At 48.5% G+C, this 17,307-nt stretch overlaps 2 protein-coding genes across 2 annotated transcripts in view; one reads left to right on the forward strand and one right to left on the reverse strand.

Annotated features, from left to right (window-relative positions):
• The window catches only part of DHX30 (DExH-box helicase 30), a 35,685-nt gene extending 27,113 nt beyond the window's left edge, over positions 1 to 8,572 (reverse strand). Inside the window, exon 1 of the mRNA XM_088150598.1 lies at positions 8,407 to 8,572. The gene's annotated coding sequence lies outside the window, so the exon portion shown is untranslated. The remainder of the gene's footprint in view (positions 1 to 8,406) is intronic.
• A 2,735-nt stretch (positions 8,573 to 11,307) lies between these two features.
• LOC103059031 (KAT8 regulatory NSL complex subunit 1-like) overlaps positions 11,308 to 17,307 on the forward strand; it is a 38,670-nt gene continuing 32,670 nt past the window's right edge. Inside the window, exon 1 of the mRNA XM_088150600.1 lies at positions 11,308 to 11,945. Within this exon, the coding sequence (XP_088006726.1) occupies positions 11,410 to 11,945 (536 nt within the window). The 5' untranslated portion in view covers positions 11,308 to 11,409. The remainder of the gene's footprint in view (positions 11,946 to 17,307) is intronic.

Raw genomic sequence — 17,307 nt, forward strand, 5'->3', positions numbered from 1 at the left:
ATCTAAGTCATACCTGAGTGGTCTAGTGGTTTTCCCTACATTCTTCAATTTAAGCCTAAATTTTGCAGTAAGAAGCTCATGATCTGAGCCACAGTCAGCTCCTGGTCTTGTTTTTGCTGTCTGTATAGAGCTTCTCCATCTTTGGCTGCAAAGTATGTAATCAATCTGGCTTCGGTATTGACCATCTGGTGATGTCCATGTGTAGAGTCATCTCTTGTGTCGTTGGAAAAGAGTGCTTGCTATGACCAGCTTGTTCTCTTGACAGAACTCTATTAGCCTTTGCCCTGCTTCATTTTGTGCTCCAAGGCCAAACTTGCCTGTTATTCCGATTACTCCTTGACTTCCTACTTCAGCATTCCAATCCCCTATGATGAAAAGGACATCTTTTTTTGGTGCTAGTTCTAGAAGGTGTTGTAGGTCTTCATAGAACCGGTCAACTTCAGCTTCTTCGGCATCAGTGGTTGGGGCATAGACTTGGATGACTGTGATGTTGAATGGTTTGCCTTGGATACGCACTGAGATCATTCTGTCGTTTTTGAGGTTGTACCCCATTACTGCCTTTCCCACTCTCTTATTCACTATGAGTGCTGCTCCATTTCTTCTAAGGGTTTCTTGGCCACAGTAGTAGATATAATGGTCACCTGAATTAAATTCACCCATTCCCGTCCATTTCAATTCGCTGATTCCCATGATGTCGACATTCAATCTTGTCATCTCATGTTTGACCACATCCAGCTTGCCTTGGTTCATAGATCTTACATTCCAGGTACCTAGACAATATTGTTCTTTACAGCATCGGACCTTCTTTTCGCTTCCAGATACATCCACAGCTGAACGTCCTTTCGGCTTTGGCCCAGCCGCTTCACCCTTTCTGGAGCTACTTGGAATTGCCCTCCGCTCTTCCCCAGTAGCATATTGGACACCTTCCGACCTGAGGGGCTCATCTTCCGGCGTCATATCTTTTAGCCTCTTAACATTGTCCATGGGGTTTTCTTGGCAAGGACACTGGAGTGGGTTGCCATTTCCTTCTCCAGTGGACCACATTTTGTCAGAACTCTCTGTCATGACCTGTCCGTCTTGGGTGGCCCTGCACGGTATAGGTCATGGCTTCACTGAGTTACACAAGCCCCTTCGCCACAACAAGACAGTGATCCATGAAGGGGAATAAATAAATACATAAAGTCAATGGGGGAAGCCAGATTTGCTTAATGACCATGTGATTCACTTAATGGTCACAGTGATTTGCTTAACGGCCATGGCAAAAAGAACATAAAACCAGGTGTGACTCATTTAATGACTGCATCGCTCAGCGATGGAAATTCCAGTCCCAATTATGGTCGAAAGTTGAGGAGTACCTGTACGTGAAATATTATTTGACAACAGAGGCGGGTGGAGTTTTAAAAGTATGTATGCATATACTGAAAATAAAAATGTAAATGAATCTGTTTCGGGATCCAAGGCCTCACTAATGGCAGAGAAAGAAGGGTAGCTGATCACATTCAAAAGCAAGCTAGAGGTATTATTGACTAGTCTCCAAGCAGCCACAGAGATGGTACCAGTACAAAGTGGGGTTTCCTTCGGATCCATGGGGCCCAAGTGACAATGTAGCAGCCACTAGAGAGACAGAGAAAGTGGCCCAGTTGAAAATTGGCAGTGGATGTGATGACTGGGGCGTAGGGAATGGGAAAACAGGGTGCAGATTGGAGAGTGGGCAGCCTGAGATGTGAGCTGGAACTGCTGGAGGCTGAGGGTGGGCTGTGCTGTGCTTTGGGAGCTTAGGAAGAACAGCAGACTTGAATCTGGTCAAGGAGGAAATGTAAATGCTGGAGGAATTGCTCGAGAGGCAGGGAGAGGAAAGGATCCCCTTCTGCCTGACAAAAAGGGGGAGGAGCCTTTCCTCAACTCTAAATAGGGCATTAGTGAGAATAGTTCCTAGGTGGATGGGCTGATGGTCTGGTTGGTGCATACGTTGGAGGGGTTGACAAGAATGTTTGGACAGGCTGTGACACCCCCTCCTTTCAGTGCTTGGTGGAGAGTGGGCTGATGACCTATATGATCTTTTTGGGGGGCAAGTCAGATTATTTAGCTGAGACTTATGAGATGGGGGGGAGGTCATATTTCCACTGTGATGGCCAGACGGAAGTATGACAGGATGTACTGAACTGGCCGCTACAGCAGGAAGTCCAGGAGGGCTGCATTTTTATTGAGATCTGCTTTGCAATGGAATTCTCTGAGCCTGGGAATGGGAATGGCCATTGGCAAAATATGACAGGAACAGACGTAGCTTCCTGCCAGACATGACAATCAGAGAGCGACACCTCCCCTGCATCAAGAGGCAGTTAGGAAGAACATCAAATGCATCAAGGAGGCCCCATCTTAATGGGAGCTAAAGAACACATACCTAGTTTCCAAGATTCTGTAACCTAACTCCTTTTTCCCTTCAATAAAAACTTGGCTAATGAGAATCTGTGGAAATCTAGCTTTCTTGGTTGTGAGCAGCTGTTGAGGGCTTCTACTCCAGGATACCTTCACTGAGCCTAGGCCTCAGGCTCCTGGTGGTAAACACCATGTCTGAACATAATAATACCTCATCCATCCATGGTTTGGTGGTGGACGAATGTGTGGACCTGGCATGTGTCGCTGAGACCTGGGTGAAGGTGGGGATGCAGCCTTGTTAGTTTCATGAATTCTCCTGTTCCGGGCCCTGCAGCAGCCCCCCACCAAGGTTGGGGAGGGGGGAGGTGAGGATCATTTCAGGAAATGTGCCACTGGGGGAGGGGTGACTGGGTGTGATCATCTTTATATGAAGCTGGGCTGCAGGAACAAGTTAGGGCTGCTCTTGGTGTACTGTTTGCCTTACTGATCAGCAGTGAGCTCCAGGATCTCATAGCAGGGCTGGTGATGGACTCTCCTAAGCTATTAGGACTGAGGAATCTCTATCTCCATGCCCTAGGAATGGGGTCTATGGCAGCTCAGGAATCCATAGCTGCTACAGTAACTCATATTCTTCTGTCAGTTAATTTCAGCCCCAACATACCCAGGCAGTTATGTTAGAACTGGAATTCAGTTCAGAGCTGATGGTGGGTGATCTGAAAATGGAGAAGGTAATGAACAGTCCCTTATTGTGGTCCGAACTCTTTCTGGTCCAGCCTCATATTTTAAGCACCCTTGACCTCTGAGAGGGTTCAGGACCATTTAGATGGTCTATCCCAGATACCTGATGGGTCCAGAGAATTTTCTGAGGGGACTTGGGGATTTCCCACCATGTGCCTGGTCAGTTTCTGGCATCAGGAGACAACTAGGGTGCTGGACAAGATTGTTTCCATGCAGCCTCTGTCCAGTTGCCAACCCCAGAGAACTTTGTGCCTTACTGAGGAGCTTTGGAAAATGAGGTGAAGAGACACCGAGAACAACAGTGGTGGAAGACCAAGAGTAAACATCGGCCTACACTGTGGTGCTTAAATCAGTGAAACATGCCTTTATCTCTTTCTCTTTTCATCCAGTGACTGTTCAGAGCTACCCAGAACCTGCTAGGGAGGGATAGGACAATATGCGCATTGGCCGCCGTGATGTGACAGGCTGCTGGCAGCTGAATATGCTTCAGTGGCTGCACTGGTTGTCAATGGGCGTTTAAGTCCAATTCAAAGACACACTTGCTGTGTGCCTGGGACACCTTAGGAATTGCCTCCTTGGGACGAATTCTGCCCATCCTACATGGCCATTTAAGGAGAGGATGCTCAGAGTCCCAACCCCTCAAGCAGGAAGGGGCTATGGTCCCAAAGGCAGATGTTTGTCCATTGTGGCCATGACTCTTGAACTCCTTGGCGCCAGATATTATTTCAATTAGGCAGGCTTTTGAGGCCTAGTGGCGATAAGGTGAAGGATGCCACGAACAAATTAAGAATTAAAAAGGCGGATGTTTCTGCAATCCACCCTACAATCAGGTGAAGGAGAGGTCAGAAATCAACTATTAACCAGTTCACAATGGTACGGCCCATCCGTTCTACAGCGGCTCTAAGGTGCAAGAGGCAGATGATCCCTTGGAAGGAGGAAAACACCTTTGCATGCTGGAAATACTATCTGCTGCTTTTGAGGCCCTGAAGAAATATATAATATTTCTGGTAGTTTTGGAAGCTTTTCATCTTGGGTGGCCTCTGAAAAGTGGCTACTTTTGAAGGGAGATCGTGAGAGTGACTAAAGGCCTTCCTCCAAAGACAAAGACAAGTACAGTGGTACCTCGGGATACGAACTTAATCCATTCCGTGACTCTGGGCATATCCCGAGTTGGTCGTAACCCGACGCAAATTTCCCCATAGGGTTCAATGTAAATCCGGTTAATCCGTTCCACCCTCCAAATTTCATCACACCCCAAAGCAAATTTTCCATAAGGTTCAATGTAATTACCGTTAATCCGTTCTGGCGTCCGCGGACCACGCGTCAGGGGTGGGAAAACGGCCGGGCGCGGCGCGGCAGGAAAACAGCCAGGCATGGCGGGAAAACGGCCGGGCGTGGCGCGGCGGGAAAACGGCCGCGGACCACGTGTCAGGGGCAGGAAAATGGCCGCGGACCACGTGTCAGGGGTGGGAAAATGGCCGCGGACCACGTGTCAGGGCGGAAAAATGGCCGTACCCCGAGGCGGAGTTCGCACATCGAGGTAAATTTTTGCGGCCGGAGCTGGTCGTAACCCGAAAAGTTCGTTAGTAGAGGCGTTCGTATCCCGAGGTACCACTGTATATCCTTGGAATCCTATCTCCACTTCTTCCATCTAATAAAGTAACTGAGAGTACTTCAACTTTCAGTGATGGGTCTGTTTTTTACTTTAAACTGTTTTACTGCTCTTCAGATAATTTTCTTTATTTTGATTTACAGTTAAACAGAGGGCAGTGTCCAAAGATATGCTTCCATTCACAGAAGCAGTTTCTGTTAGTGGAATCTGAGCCAGGAACAATTTGGTCTTGTCCCTGAAGTATCTCAACTTCTGCCCTGTAAGATGCCTCCTCCACCCAGTGCAGGTTTTGAAGCAGGGCCTAAGACTGGGTGGGTGGGTGGAAGGAGAGCAGTGGACTAATGTGATTACCACAGATTTCTTGGGCAAGGCAGGCTTGCCCAACCAGGATCTTTCCAGATAACCTATTACTTCTTCCATCAACCTTAATCAAACTGACTATGACTGACGGAAATTGTAGCCCAACCTATGCCTCTCAGGCTGAGGAAAGCTGACTCAAAATACATTAGTTTGGGGCTAGCAATCTTTACAGGCTCCAGACTGCATTGCACAACTTTGTGTTATGGCATCAGTGACACAAATAAATGAGATTTCACTCATGAGATCTTATGCCAACTGAACTTGCGTTTAAAAAAAACACACAGATTTTAGTATTTCCACCTGAAGTCCTGCAAAGCTGGAACAGTTACAATTCTTAATATGACTTTAGAAATTAATTTTGGGATTCTGTGACTGCCAATTGTATTGTAGCTGTATTGGCAGATATAGGCTTCTCCTGATGACTCCTTTGTTGGATTATATCAACTTTTTTTTTTTTATCCGCACTCAGTCGTTACCGACTCTGCGGTGACTGCCTGGACAAGTCCTTGCAGTTTTCAAGGCAAGGTGTTTCGGAAGTGGTTTGCCAGAGCCTCCTTCCTAGAGCAGAGCCCAGCTGGCGAGCGCAGGAGGCGGGGTTTCTGTTGCTTCGCGCCTTTTTCGGGCGTGCACGGCTTTCGCGCTACCGGCAACTGCTCCCGACTCCTTTTGCAAGGCGCTGCCAGCATTTTTCCTCTCACCGGAGTGAGAGTACCCATTTACCTACTCACGTAAGTTTTCGATCTGCTGGGTTGACAGGAGCTGGGGAGGAAGCAGGAGCTCACTCTGCTGCGCAAAAGCTGGGCTCGAACCACTGAAGTGTCGACCATTTCTGGCCGGCAACTTTCAGCGTCATTAAGCCGCTGCGCCACCCATATCAACTACTCTTATAATTAGTTATAGAGTTAGGTACATTGGATGTCCTGAAAAGGCTCAAAACCATTTGGTGTTGCTTCATACGGTGTCAGTCCATTGACCCATCTGACCCTGGACTATCTATTTTGAATGAGAAAAATGGTCAAAAACTGATGAATTCTTGCAAGTTTCCTAACCAAGATCTGCAAACTAAATGCAAAAATGTGTTTTTCTGCTAAGCTGTATTTTACCACCTAACAGCAAAGCTTCCCAAGAGATTAAATGTGTAGCTTGGTGATCTATGCTTCTTTTTAAATGCTGAAACAGCAGCATGTGCACGTACGTATGAGTTACTCTCTCCCTGTCCTCAAACTCTTTGATGCTGGAGGAATTCTGCCTCCTGAGGTTGCTATTTAGTGCTCCAATGGCTTGCTCCACTACTTCCACCTGAAGCTCAAACTGAAGCTTTTCAGCACATGAACATAAATTCTATCTCTGTTAATCTCTGCTCATCCCCTAATGTGCTGCGAAAGGCACATTAGCAGAGGTCGATCAACAATCTGGCACCCCAGATTACTAATTTCTGTGACTTGAGTTGGTGTTTCCCTTGGAGTCACAAGCAGGAAAGTAGGAGGCAGTCATTTTCTGCAGGGGTGCTCCACTTGTGGAGCATCCTATCATCAGATATAGGATCTGTGCTTTAATTTCTGAAATTTGGGAAACTGTTTAAAAAACTGTCTCTTCTAAAGTGGATTTGGAAAGGGTGGATAAAGCTGGTGGCACTATTAATATGGTAGGTAATTCCTGACTGATTAGAATGTAGAATCTACGTTATTCAGATATGGCTATTTCATTGATGTTTTGATATATGACAATTCATGTAATGTTGATGTTGCTGATGGTCTCACTGTAAGTCATTTAGATCTGTACCAACTGAAGTGGCATAAAAGCATCTGAAATTGATAAAGAGGATAAGCACAGGCCACTCTTTGTATATGTTGATCATATTCGTGAGGCTGCAGCACCATGCAATGGCCCATTTAGGAACCAAGCATACAACACACAAAGAGAAGAACTACTTGGGGGGACTTCATAGCCAATATGACCGGAGACAAAGGAAGATACAGTCTGGCATCTTTCGGCATTGTGTAGACAAGAGCTTCGGAGGTGCAACTTGTTACAAGGGGAAAAAATGCATTCCCTGCAGTGCTATTTCTACTTTTTTTGGGGGGGGGCATTTACTGCACAACCAGCCTAGAGATGCTACCTGGTGAATTCCTGAAGTTCCCAGGAAGCACAGTTGCTCAAGATTCCTGCAGCAAACAGCTTGAAGAAAACTGAGCCAGCAGTTCCAGGGGTTCCACGCCACAACTACTATAGGTGAAGCAAAAAACCCTGATGCATCATCTTCTGTTCATGACAGGTAGGAAACTGCAGTCAGTGTTTGTAACTGTGAGTTAAGATTGGGTCTGATTACAGAAGGCCCGATTAAAATTCCCACTAGACCACAGAGAATACAGTTGTCTTTTAGCATGCCGCTATAAATCACAAACTATTTCAGCACTGGGATAATGCCCACCTGACTTCCACGCTGGGTTGTTTGGCTCCCTTTACTAGCTTGATTAGATAAGAACTCAGATTCATCCATTCATATGTTCTATTCATATTTCTGCTGCATTTACTAAAATGCAGAATGTGTACAGCAAGTAGTGCGATCGATCGAGAGAGACCCTCTGGCAACTTCCATTGCAACCACAGGAAAAAATCCCCCTCGCCAGATATCCGGCACTGGGCCATTTACCCTGTGCGGAGTTACCTCCCGCGAGCCCCGCTGAAAGGAAGGCTTCGCGGGCGTCCAGACCTGCCCTGATGGCCGCAGACGGATTTGCCGACACCCCCCGCCCCCCCCCGCAAACACAGAGGCCCACAGACCGAGGCCGCCCGCGGGGAAAACGCCTGGAGAAAGAACACGGGCGACGGGGGAAGAGGTCCGAGGCGCGACGGCGGTCCGGAGCGGAGCCTTCGCAGCCCCCAAGAGATCCGCCGGGCACGACCCGGTCGGATCAACGCACGAGGCGGCCGCGCGAGCGGGGCTCCCGGGCATCCCGGGCCCAGAGGCCAGAGCCCCCCGGCAGCGCTGGCGGGGCCCCTTTCTCCTCCAGCCCCGAGGGGCAGCCCGTCGAGGCCGCCCCGCCTCAGCCCCCCGCCCGTGCCCGGGCGCGGCCGCCGCCGCCGCCGCCGCCCCGGGGGCCGATGCCGCTCCGCGCCCGGGACCCCGCGGCCGCCCCTCCGCCCCAGCCCGGCGCCCTCCGCCCGCGAGCCGCGCCCCCGGCGGGCCCTCGCCCGGCCCGCGTCTCCCTCCGGGCCCGCCCCCTCCCCGCTTCCCGGGCCCTCGCGCGCGGCGCCTCGGCCAACAGAGCGCCGGCGGCGGCGGCGCGCCCTTCCCCTCGCGCGGAGGGGCCACCGACCTCCTTCCCACCACAGCTCTTCTCCGCCCGCGGGGGCTGCAGCGAGGGGCCGGGAGAGAACACGGGCGCCGGAGGCTCGTCGGCTGGCTGGCTGGCCGGCCGGTTCGCTCCTTTCCCTCTCAGACGCCGGGACTACGACTCCCGGCGGGCATCGCGGCGGGCGCATCTTCCGGCCCCTGACGCAGCGGAAGTGGGCAAAGAGGAGCGCGGGGCGGGGCGGGGCTTGCCTCTCCAAGGCAACGGAGCACGCCAATGGAGGGCGGAGCTGGGCGAAGGCGGAAAGGGGGAGGGGGCGGCAGGAAGACGGAGAGGCCGCCGCCGCCGGTAAGTGAGGGCGATGGCCGCCGCCTTCCGTTATCCCCCCTTCACCAGTGGGACGGCGCCTTCTCCGCCCACGCCCCTCCTTGGCAGCCTGCAGGCAGAAGTGTGTCAGGTTGAGCTCGATGGGCCGCCTTCCCTGCCGGCCTTCCCGCGAAGCCAGGAAGGAGCGGGTGGGGGGCGGAGGTTTTTAGTGTGATGGCGAGCCTTCCGCCTCTACTCGGCCTGCCCGATTCATGAACATTTCTCTAAAGCCGCGTTGGGCAACTTTAGGATAGGCGGAGTTCAACTCCCAGAATTCCCCAGCCAGCTGTGCTGGCTGGGGAATTCTGGGAGTTGAACTCCGCCTATCCTAAAGTTGCCAAGGTTGACCAACACTGCTCTAAACCTTGCCTAGTTATTGGACCCTGAGGTAGGTCTGTCTGGGGCTTGTGTTTTGAAACCTACCCTTCCTTTCTAACTCTTTTCTTCCAGGCCGAATGGGAATGCCGCTTGCTTCGATGCCCTGCTTGAAAACGATGCGCTCGGACCGTTCTTTCAAGCCCAGAAGGAAATGGGTCGGGGTGAAGGTAAGATCCCCTTAAGACAGTTGGCATTTTGTGCAAGATGATCTCCTATATCTGCCTCTCCTCCCACTCAGGGCCCTCTGGGTGAGTCGTGAGTAGGTATGAGGCCTGTTTTCAACAAGGGGCGTGTGGTGGGTAAAGTAGCAGTCCTGTAAGAGAGAGGAGGAAAATCTGTTCCTGCTACGTTTTTATTTTAAAGATCATTATTATTATCATTAGGTTTTTATCCTGCCATTTAAAAAAAATATTTGGACACCTCAAGGCAGGGAATATAGCTAATACTGTACTCCTGCCTCCTATTTTCCCCACAACGACAGCCCTGTGAGGTGGAGTGGGCTGAGAGAGCGACTGGCCCAAAGTCACCCAGCCTGCTTTCATGCCTAAGGGAAGCCTAGAAGTCCCACTCTCCTGGTTTCAAACTGGCTCTCCATTTCTATTAATATTTATATCCTGCTTTTCTGTGGTTGCACACACTTATGGTGTTTCACCCACTATAAAAGATATCATACATTTCGTTAAAATACAGCCTTAAAGCTACAATAATAGCAAATTGCGGTTATAAAACACTTCAGCAAGTAGCAGGATTAACATACATCATCTGGAAACTGTTCAGAGCTTGTAAAAATTCAGCGGGATGAATCTCTTTTGGGAACTACGTCCCTTTTCTCTACCACAAATATATACTTTTACAACCCTAATTACTTACACACCCTGTGTTTTTGTGTTTGAAACCAAATTAATCAGTGCTAATTTTTCTCAGGAGCAAAGAGTTTTCATCTGTGTACATCTTTATTTACGAGGATGAAAAAAATAAGAATAAAGCGAGATATCATGGTTTCCCAGTTACTGCAAGAATGCAGTAAAATACATGTAAATCTGAAAATAAATGTGTTTAGAAATGCAGTAAATCTGAAATAAATGTATTTAGAAAAAAAGAGTTTTGTACCACATTCAGAGGACAGGGCTGTAATAGTTTTAATAGCATGAGGCTGAAGAATACAATGCTGTTTTTGTGTGTTTAGACACACAGTGGGATTTGTTTTCTAGAAAGGGTGGCTTTGACTTTCAGTGTTTATTATGCGTTATGTATCTTTTGCATTTTCAATGTTTTATCCAAAAATTTTAAACATTAACATTGTAATTAATCTGCAATTGAAATCTTTTCTGAAACAATCCAGTTAGAATGTGGCATGGTTTGGTCATCAGTTCAGCCTGTTTGCGCCGAGTGAATGGATATTATATGATCAGGGATTAGATCCTTAAAAGAAACTGCCAATTGTCCTTTGCAGACTCCTTGAAAATACAGGTTTAGTGCCTGTAAGGTTTGTATTTAAATGTTTCGTTCCTGCACTGCTCTTTCTCCCAGAGCAGCCTAGGGGTGTATATGCTTTTTTTGCTACGGCAGTTAGCTAGTGATTTGAAGGTATTTTCCTATGCCAGCTTTATTTGTTTTGCTTTATAAGATCATGAGAGGTCTTCTGGAGTTGTCCAGGGATGGAGAAGCAACCAGCCCTAGCCCAGCCACCTTGTTCCAGCACACTTCTTTTGCCTGGTGAGGTTCCTGAGAAGCAGGAAGGCAGAAAAGAGAGGGTGCGGGGCTCCAGATCTGAGCTGCAGACATCTAGATCACCACTGGATGGCAGCAAGGAGTGAACGGGTGTGTGTGCTTTTTTTAATCTCCCTGCTGCCACCTACAGGCTGGATGGAGCTTTGCAGCCCAGCTGGAGTATCTCTAGTGTGCACCTGTTGAATTTCTGCCTGTTTGCGTCATGGCACCTAGGGGCGAGGAAGGCTGAGTCCAACAGCTGACTTGCCTCCGCAAGGCCCGCGCGTGCGCAGCGGGGCAGGCGCATGGACGGGCTCCCTGCGGCGGCTAGTGCGCATTCGCTGGCTCGAAAGCTGGGTTGGTACGGGAAGGCCCGGCCGGAGTTGTGTCCGCGCATGGCCTCTGTTGCGCCCGAACGTGGGTTCTTGCGTGAAGGCGTGCGGGGAGGGCGCCGGCTGCGTCTCGGCATGCGCAGACGGGCGAGCAGCGGCGCCTCCTATCGGGAGCCGGCGCGGCCGCAGCCTCGCCTCGGCGCCCGCGGAGCCGTGCGCGGCCGCCCTTCCCCCGCGGCGCATGCGCGTGCCGCGGCCGAGGGGCCTGGCCCGGGCGCGCGCCGTCCCTCGAGCGAGCTGGCATTGTCCCGGCCGGGAGCCATGGAGAGCCCGGGCCCGCCCTGAGGCGCGGCGGCGGAGCGGCGGCGGGCCCGCCATGGCGGCGGCTGAGGAGGGGCGGCGGCAGGCGGAAGCGCGGGCCCGGCAGGCCGCACTCTGGGGCCGGGCGCGGAGCCTGTGCCGCCGGCTGCGGGCGCTGCAGGCCCGGCAGGTGGAGCGGCACGTCCGGCAGCAGCTGGGCGGGCTGGGGCGCGGCGCGGCGCGGCCGGCCGCCGGCCCGTCTCCCGCCGCCCTGCGCTCGGAGCTGCGGCAGCTGGCCGCCGGCGCCTCCGCCCGCCTCCGCGCCGCCCAGCGCGCCTGCGACTCGGACGCCACCGACAGCGCCTCCGCCTCCTCGGGCTCCTCGGCCGGCGCCCCCTCCTCCTCCTCCTCCTCGGACAGCGAGGGCCCCGAGCCGGCCCCCGGCCCCGAGCGCGCCGCTGCCGCCGCCGACGTGGGGTGAGTGTCTCGTCCGGCCCTCAGCCGCGGGGCCTCGAGGGCGGCTCGACGGGCCCGGGCAGGGCAGCGCCTGTTGGGCGGGCCCGGAGGCCCTGGGGCGTAGGCCGGGCTGCCGCCGGGACCCTGCCCGTTGGCGCCCATTCCCCGGGCGGTGGGGAGAAGCAGGAGGCGTCCGAGCAGCCCGGGGGCCCTGGAGGCTTTGCCGGGGCGGCGACGGGCGAGTCTCTCGTCAGCAGGCCGCCCGGGAGCGCGCGGGAGCCGAACTTGCGCTTTGCTTTTCCCGTTCGGCGTCTGCCTTGCTGAGTTCTCTCCGCCTGCCAGACCTGGGCTGTCTGGACGCAGACACCGTCTCCACATTCCCCACCACCCCAAAACCGGTGGCTCTGCGGGTTGCCCTGATTCACACAACATGATAAGACAGTGTCTGGATTCCCACAGCCCCATTTTAGCCTATTATGTAAACCTGACCTCTGTGTGTGTGTATGTGTGTGTGTGTCAAGTGAAGGTAGCGTAGTAGTGATTATAAGAGTTGGACGAGGAGACCTGGATCCAGATTCCATGTAGTTGTGAAAGGGAGTGAACGAGGCTTGTCTTTCTTAGCATCGTGTACATATCGTGAGGCAAGAAGGAACTGGATATCCTCCTTTAACTCTACAGTTTGAAGGAACGAAGGAATTAAAAGTTCAGTTACACTATTCGCTCTATTGGAGGCTTGACATTTATTCGCAGGTGGATTATTTATAGATTTTTGGGATTGTTCTTCCCATTATTTTACTGCTCAGTTCTTGGTTTAGGAGTACCTCCGGGGTAAGGCAGTAACTGTTTGGAAGGCAGTCTTTTCAGCTACTCCGCGCCTCCTCGGGAGATGGCTATCCACACCCTGCAAGGGAAGCCCTCATTTCTGCGGGCAATCAGTTCACAGTCAAACTGCTCGTACTGTGAGGGAGTGTTTTTCCTAACATTCCAGTGGAATCTGGCTTCCTGTAACTTAAGAGCATTTTTTTAAGTCTGCACTCTGAAATGGTAAAGAACAGCCCTCTGTGAGACATTCCCCAGGGTCTTGGAGGAGTGCTGTTCTATCTCCCCTCACACCTAGTTCCCTTAACGTCTCTTGGTGGGAGTTTGTTTTCAGTTTCATTCTTTTTGCCCTTCTTGCAATCTGTTTATTTCTCTCACGACTTCCTAAAATATGGGGCCCAGAACTGGATTCAGAACAGGTAGTCCTTGAGTTACGATGGTAACTGAGACCGGAATTTCTGTCGATAAGCGATGCAGTCGTAAAGCGCTATGTCATGGGGCTGCATCACTTAGTGAAAGCAATTCTGGCAGTCTCCGTTGCTGTTGTTAACCAAATCCCGTTGGTTGTTAAGTGAGGACCCACCCCAATCCAAGCCATTCCTGGCTTGGTCCCTCCCAGCCCTGAGCCTGAGTAAGGTAAGGGACTGCCTCCTCTTGAACATTCCCCACCCACCTCCCTGGTCCATATCTACCCTTTTGACCACCCTACACAGTGGCACTCCTCAGTGGCAGTGGCAGTGCTGCCGAGGAATGCCACTGTGCAGGGCAACCAAAAGGGCAGAGATTAGGGGAAGATAGGCAGGTGGCGGAAGCTGAAGTGCCCCTGCGGTCATGGGTGCAGGCAGGCTGCCGAGAGCCTGAATTTTGATCACGTGACCATGGGGGTCATATGATCAGGGCCATAACTTTGGAGACTGGGTGTCAGTATCATTTGTTGAGCACTGCCCTAACTTCAAATGGTCGCTGAATGAATGGTTGATAAGTGAGGACAACCTGTACTTGAGGTCTGTTCTGACCGATGTAGAATAAAATGGAACTATTCCATCCTGTGATTTACATACAGTACTTCTGGTGATGCAGTCTAAAATGTAGTTGCCTTTTTTTTTTTACAACGATGTCACCTTGCAGTTTCATACTCAACTTATGATTAGCTACAATTCCAATATTCTTTTCACACATCAAACCAGGTATCTTTTGTCCTATCTAATGGTTATATTTTGAATTTCAATTCTCTCTTCTAAAGATTAGCCATCCCATTCATTTTTATGTCATCTCCATGTTTTTATATCTTCATCCTAAGTCATTAATGAAAATGTTGATGAGTGGAGGGCACGGGATAGAACTTCAGAACTACCCACTCACCACCTTGAAGGCTTGGGTAATGACCTTCAGAGAAGACGTTAATTTTCGTTAAAACCTAGCAGAGGAAGATGATAACGCAGTAGTAGAGGCAGTCACGTGGATCAGCCAGTGTTGGCTGGTTTTAGTTTCTTGTGGGTGCCATCAGAGCAACCTGGGATTTTACTGCAGGGAGACAGGCAGTCGTCTTTAGTGAATCCTTGCTACTTGACAGGATTATAGTGCCAGTGCTATTTGTGTTTCGCAAATAAAGTGCTGATTAATTTAATAAGGGTTGTATATTATAGTGATTTTTATGTGTATATTTGTATAAAAGGATTAAGTAACTGAACAAATCACACAGCCTGAGTGCTATCCCTTTGTTATGGATCACCTTTTCCCCTTTGCCCCCCTCTTGCTGACCTTTCATAAAGCAGTCCTATTCTGATTTTGGTGGGGACGGTGGACCTGGGCTGCCTGTATAATTTTTCTTTCTTTGAAATTTATTTTTACTGTTTTATTCTATTATAAACCACCTGAGTCTGTTGAAGTAAGTTGGTATATAAACTATATACATTTCGTTGATTTCTTTGACATAGTTATTGGTTTAGGATTGCTACTCTGAATTTACAATCCTAGTCTTCTGAAAGTAAAATTGTCAGAATATTTCTGGTCTAAAATCTAATGCATTCACAGCTGATTGCCTGTTTGCATGGGAAGTTGTCTGCAGTGGATTGATTTATTGTTTTGAACGTTTTAGAATTTATTCTAATTGATGTCATGGTCCAATATGTAGCATGCTATAAACTCAGACAATGAACAGTTGAGGCAATAAATAACACAGTAAACAACAAATACCACCAGATAACTCTGAAAAAAGACACACCATCTTAAAAGAAATATCATTTTAAAAAAGTAAGAATGCCACCTTTAAAAAGAAAACAAAATTGGGGCAATGAGTAGAATAAAACTGATACAACAAGCAAGTACCACACAATAACCACAGCAGCAGTTGTCTTCTTTGCAGAGATGTGAAATTTATATTGTCTTTTGGCAATATATCAAGTCTGTCCCTAGTTGTGAGGGCATATCACAACTGCTGCAACAATAGGACAGGCCTGCTGTTGGTAGAAGTCCACTATTCTTAGATAGTTGGGGTTAAGGTCTCAGGTCATGATTTGATCCAAATCCAAAGGTGGCATATGAGGCGAAGTAAATCTCTTCGGTTCTCAGGTTAAGAGTTAAACTAATTAAACTTGGTTAGCTAGTTGTTTCCAGACTCAGTATACATAGAACAAGCTATGATTCGTATTCCAGCTGACCAGATCTAACAAGCAGTTGCCAATGAAGTTCTGTACCAAATCAAATTTTGAAATGCCTTTTTAAGGTCAATCCCATGCAGAGTGCATTGTGATAGCCCAGAGTCACACTGTTTGAATTGGGTGGCTTTATAAAATTAAACAAACAAACAAACAAACCTAAGTTAACTGGAGCACCCAAAAAGGGGTACAATGAGTGAATCAGTTCAAAGGGCTAACTCTTATTATTTGGATATGAAAGAGGAGACCTAAGGGTTCGTGTGTTACTTAGGGTTCTTGTTATTATAGCTTCTGATTTTCCCCTTAACTGTATAAACAAGATGGGCAATGAAGTGAATGAAAAGTTTATTGATAATGTAAGCAAAACTTAAGGCAAAACTCTTTTTAACAAATATTTACTTAGTAGAAACAGTACTCATGGATTGATCCCAGTGTACATATGATGTTAAATTAATAAGTACTCCCAATGTTAAATTCTTTTTATGCCTGATGGTGAATTACATTTATGGATTTTCGTGGAGTAAATAGATTGGTAATAGTTGACCTTCTTTGTCAGTGAAAAATTTTGTACTTAAGTTCTCTTAAGTTCTGGATTGCATCATTTCATATGCATAGCAGCTGTCCTGTATAACGTGCTCTTCAGTTTGTGTTGAAGTGAACAAAGGGCACCTGTGATCTTTTGCCAAGACCTTCCTCTTTATTTGAGCTACAGCAATGTGCAGTTGGTGGAAGACTTGGAATCAATAGCCAATAAGTCTTTGGAACCTTTTTGAAGTTTTGGAGAGAGGCTGTATGTGGCCCTGGAGACTGGGGTTGTGCACGGTGCTTGATTCTGGAAGATTTGGATGACCTTGATCAGCGTGCTCTGTTGGTCCTAATTCTTTCATGCTGCCTGCAGGATTCTAAAGAAATATGATCAGTGTTAGATTAGATCAGTCTTTCTCAACCTTTTTTCACCCATGGCCCCCTTCCAACCTTGTTTTCCTCCTGTACCCTCTGTCCAGATCCCATTACTGGATATGGACATGGGATAGTAACTGGGGTGTTTTCTGGCTTCCACAAGGCAGTATTTGCATTTTGTTTTCCTGTGGCCCCCTCCACGCATTCTGTGCCCCCCCATTACATGTTTTTCACCTGTGGCCCCTTTGAAATATCCTAGGAGCTCTGGTTGAGTACCGCTGAATCAGATGACTTTGACCCAAGTCAACATCTGTTGTAAAAGTGAGACAAATCTGTGGGCTGGTTTGTTTGCTTACAGCACAGACTACAACTGAACTGTTGTTTAAGATGCTGCATGCTGGTGCAACTTTGCACTCTTAGGTTCGCCCTTAGCTAATGGTGTCCTTTTCATCTTTAGTTTCTAATTTGTATACCAACTACTGCAGTGGGTGCCTTCTATATAATAGTTACATTAACTATATAGATAATAAGGGAGTTATGTTCTACATAATTAATTAGCATTTTAGTTATAATTCCTAGAGTTTATTGCCTTAAAGTAAAAGGGTGGGGGTTTTTTTAGGATAATTGTATTGAACTGTTACAATGACTTAATAATTTTGGAGATAATTGCAATGCAAATACATTCTTGTTTCAGGGTGTACATTCTAACTATAATAACGGTTTCTGTTTGTTACAGAGTTCTTCACAAATTCCTACGAAAATATTTGGTAAAATATATTGGATGTTCTGATGTTTTAATTGATAGTTTTATTGTGTATAAAACAGTTGTTTAAATCATGTAATAGATACAGAACATTATGAAACTGGAATAGGATTTCTTGATTTAAAAAGAAATTTAAAAGGATTTCAGAAAATTTATTTTTCTTGTGTCACTTTATATTACAGTATTTCTAGCATTTATAGAACCATAGCACAGTGATTTGTGCTTTGCACATCGATAACTGGCA

This window comes from Python bivittatus, unplaced genomic scaffold (assembly GCF_059951505.1).
Source record: "Python bivittatus isolate LINGU-HERP-01145 unplaced genomic scaffold, Pbiv_v1 ctg000610_np1212, whole genome shotgun sequence".
Taxonomy (NCBI): Eukaryota; Metazoa; Chordata; class Lepidosauria; order Squamata; family Pythonidae; genus Python; species Python bivittatus.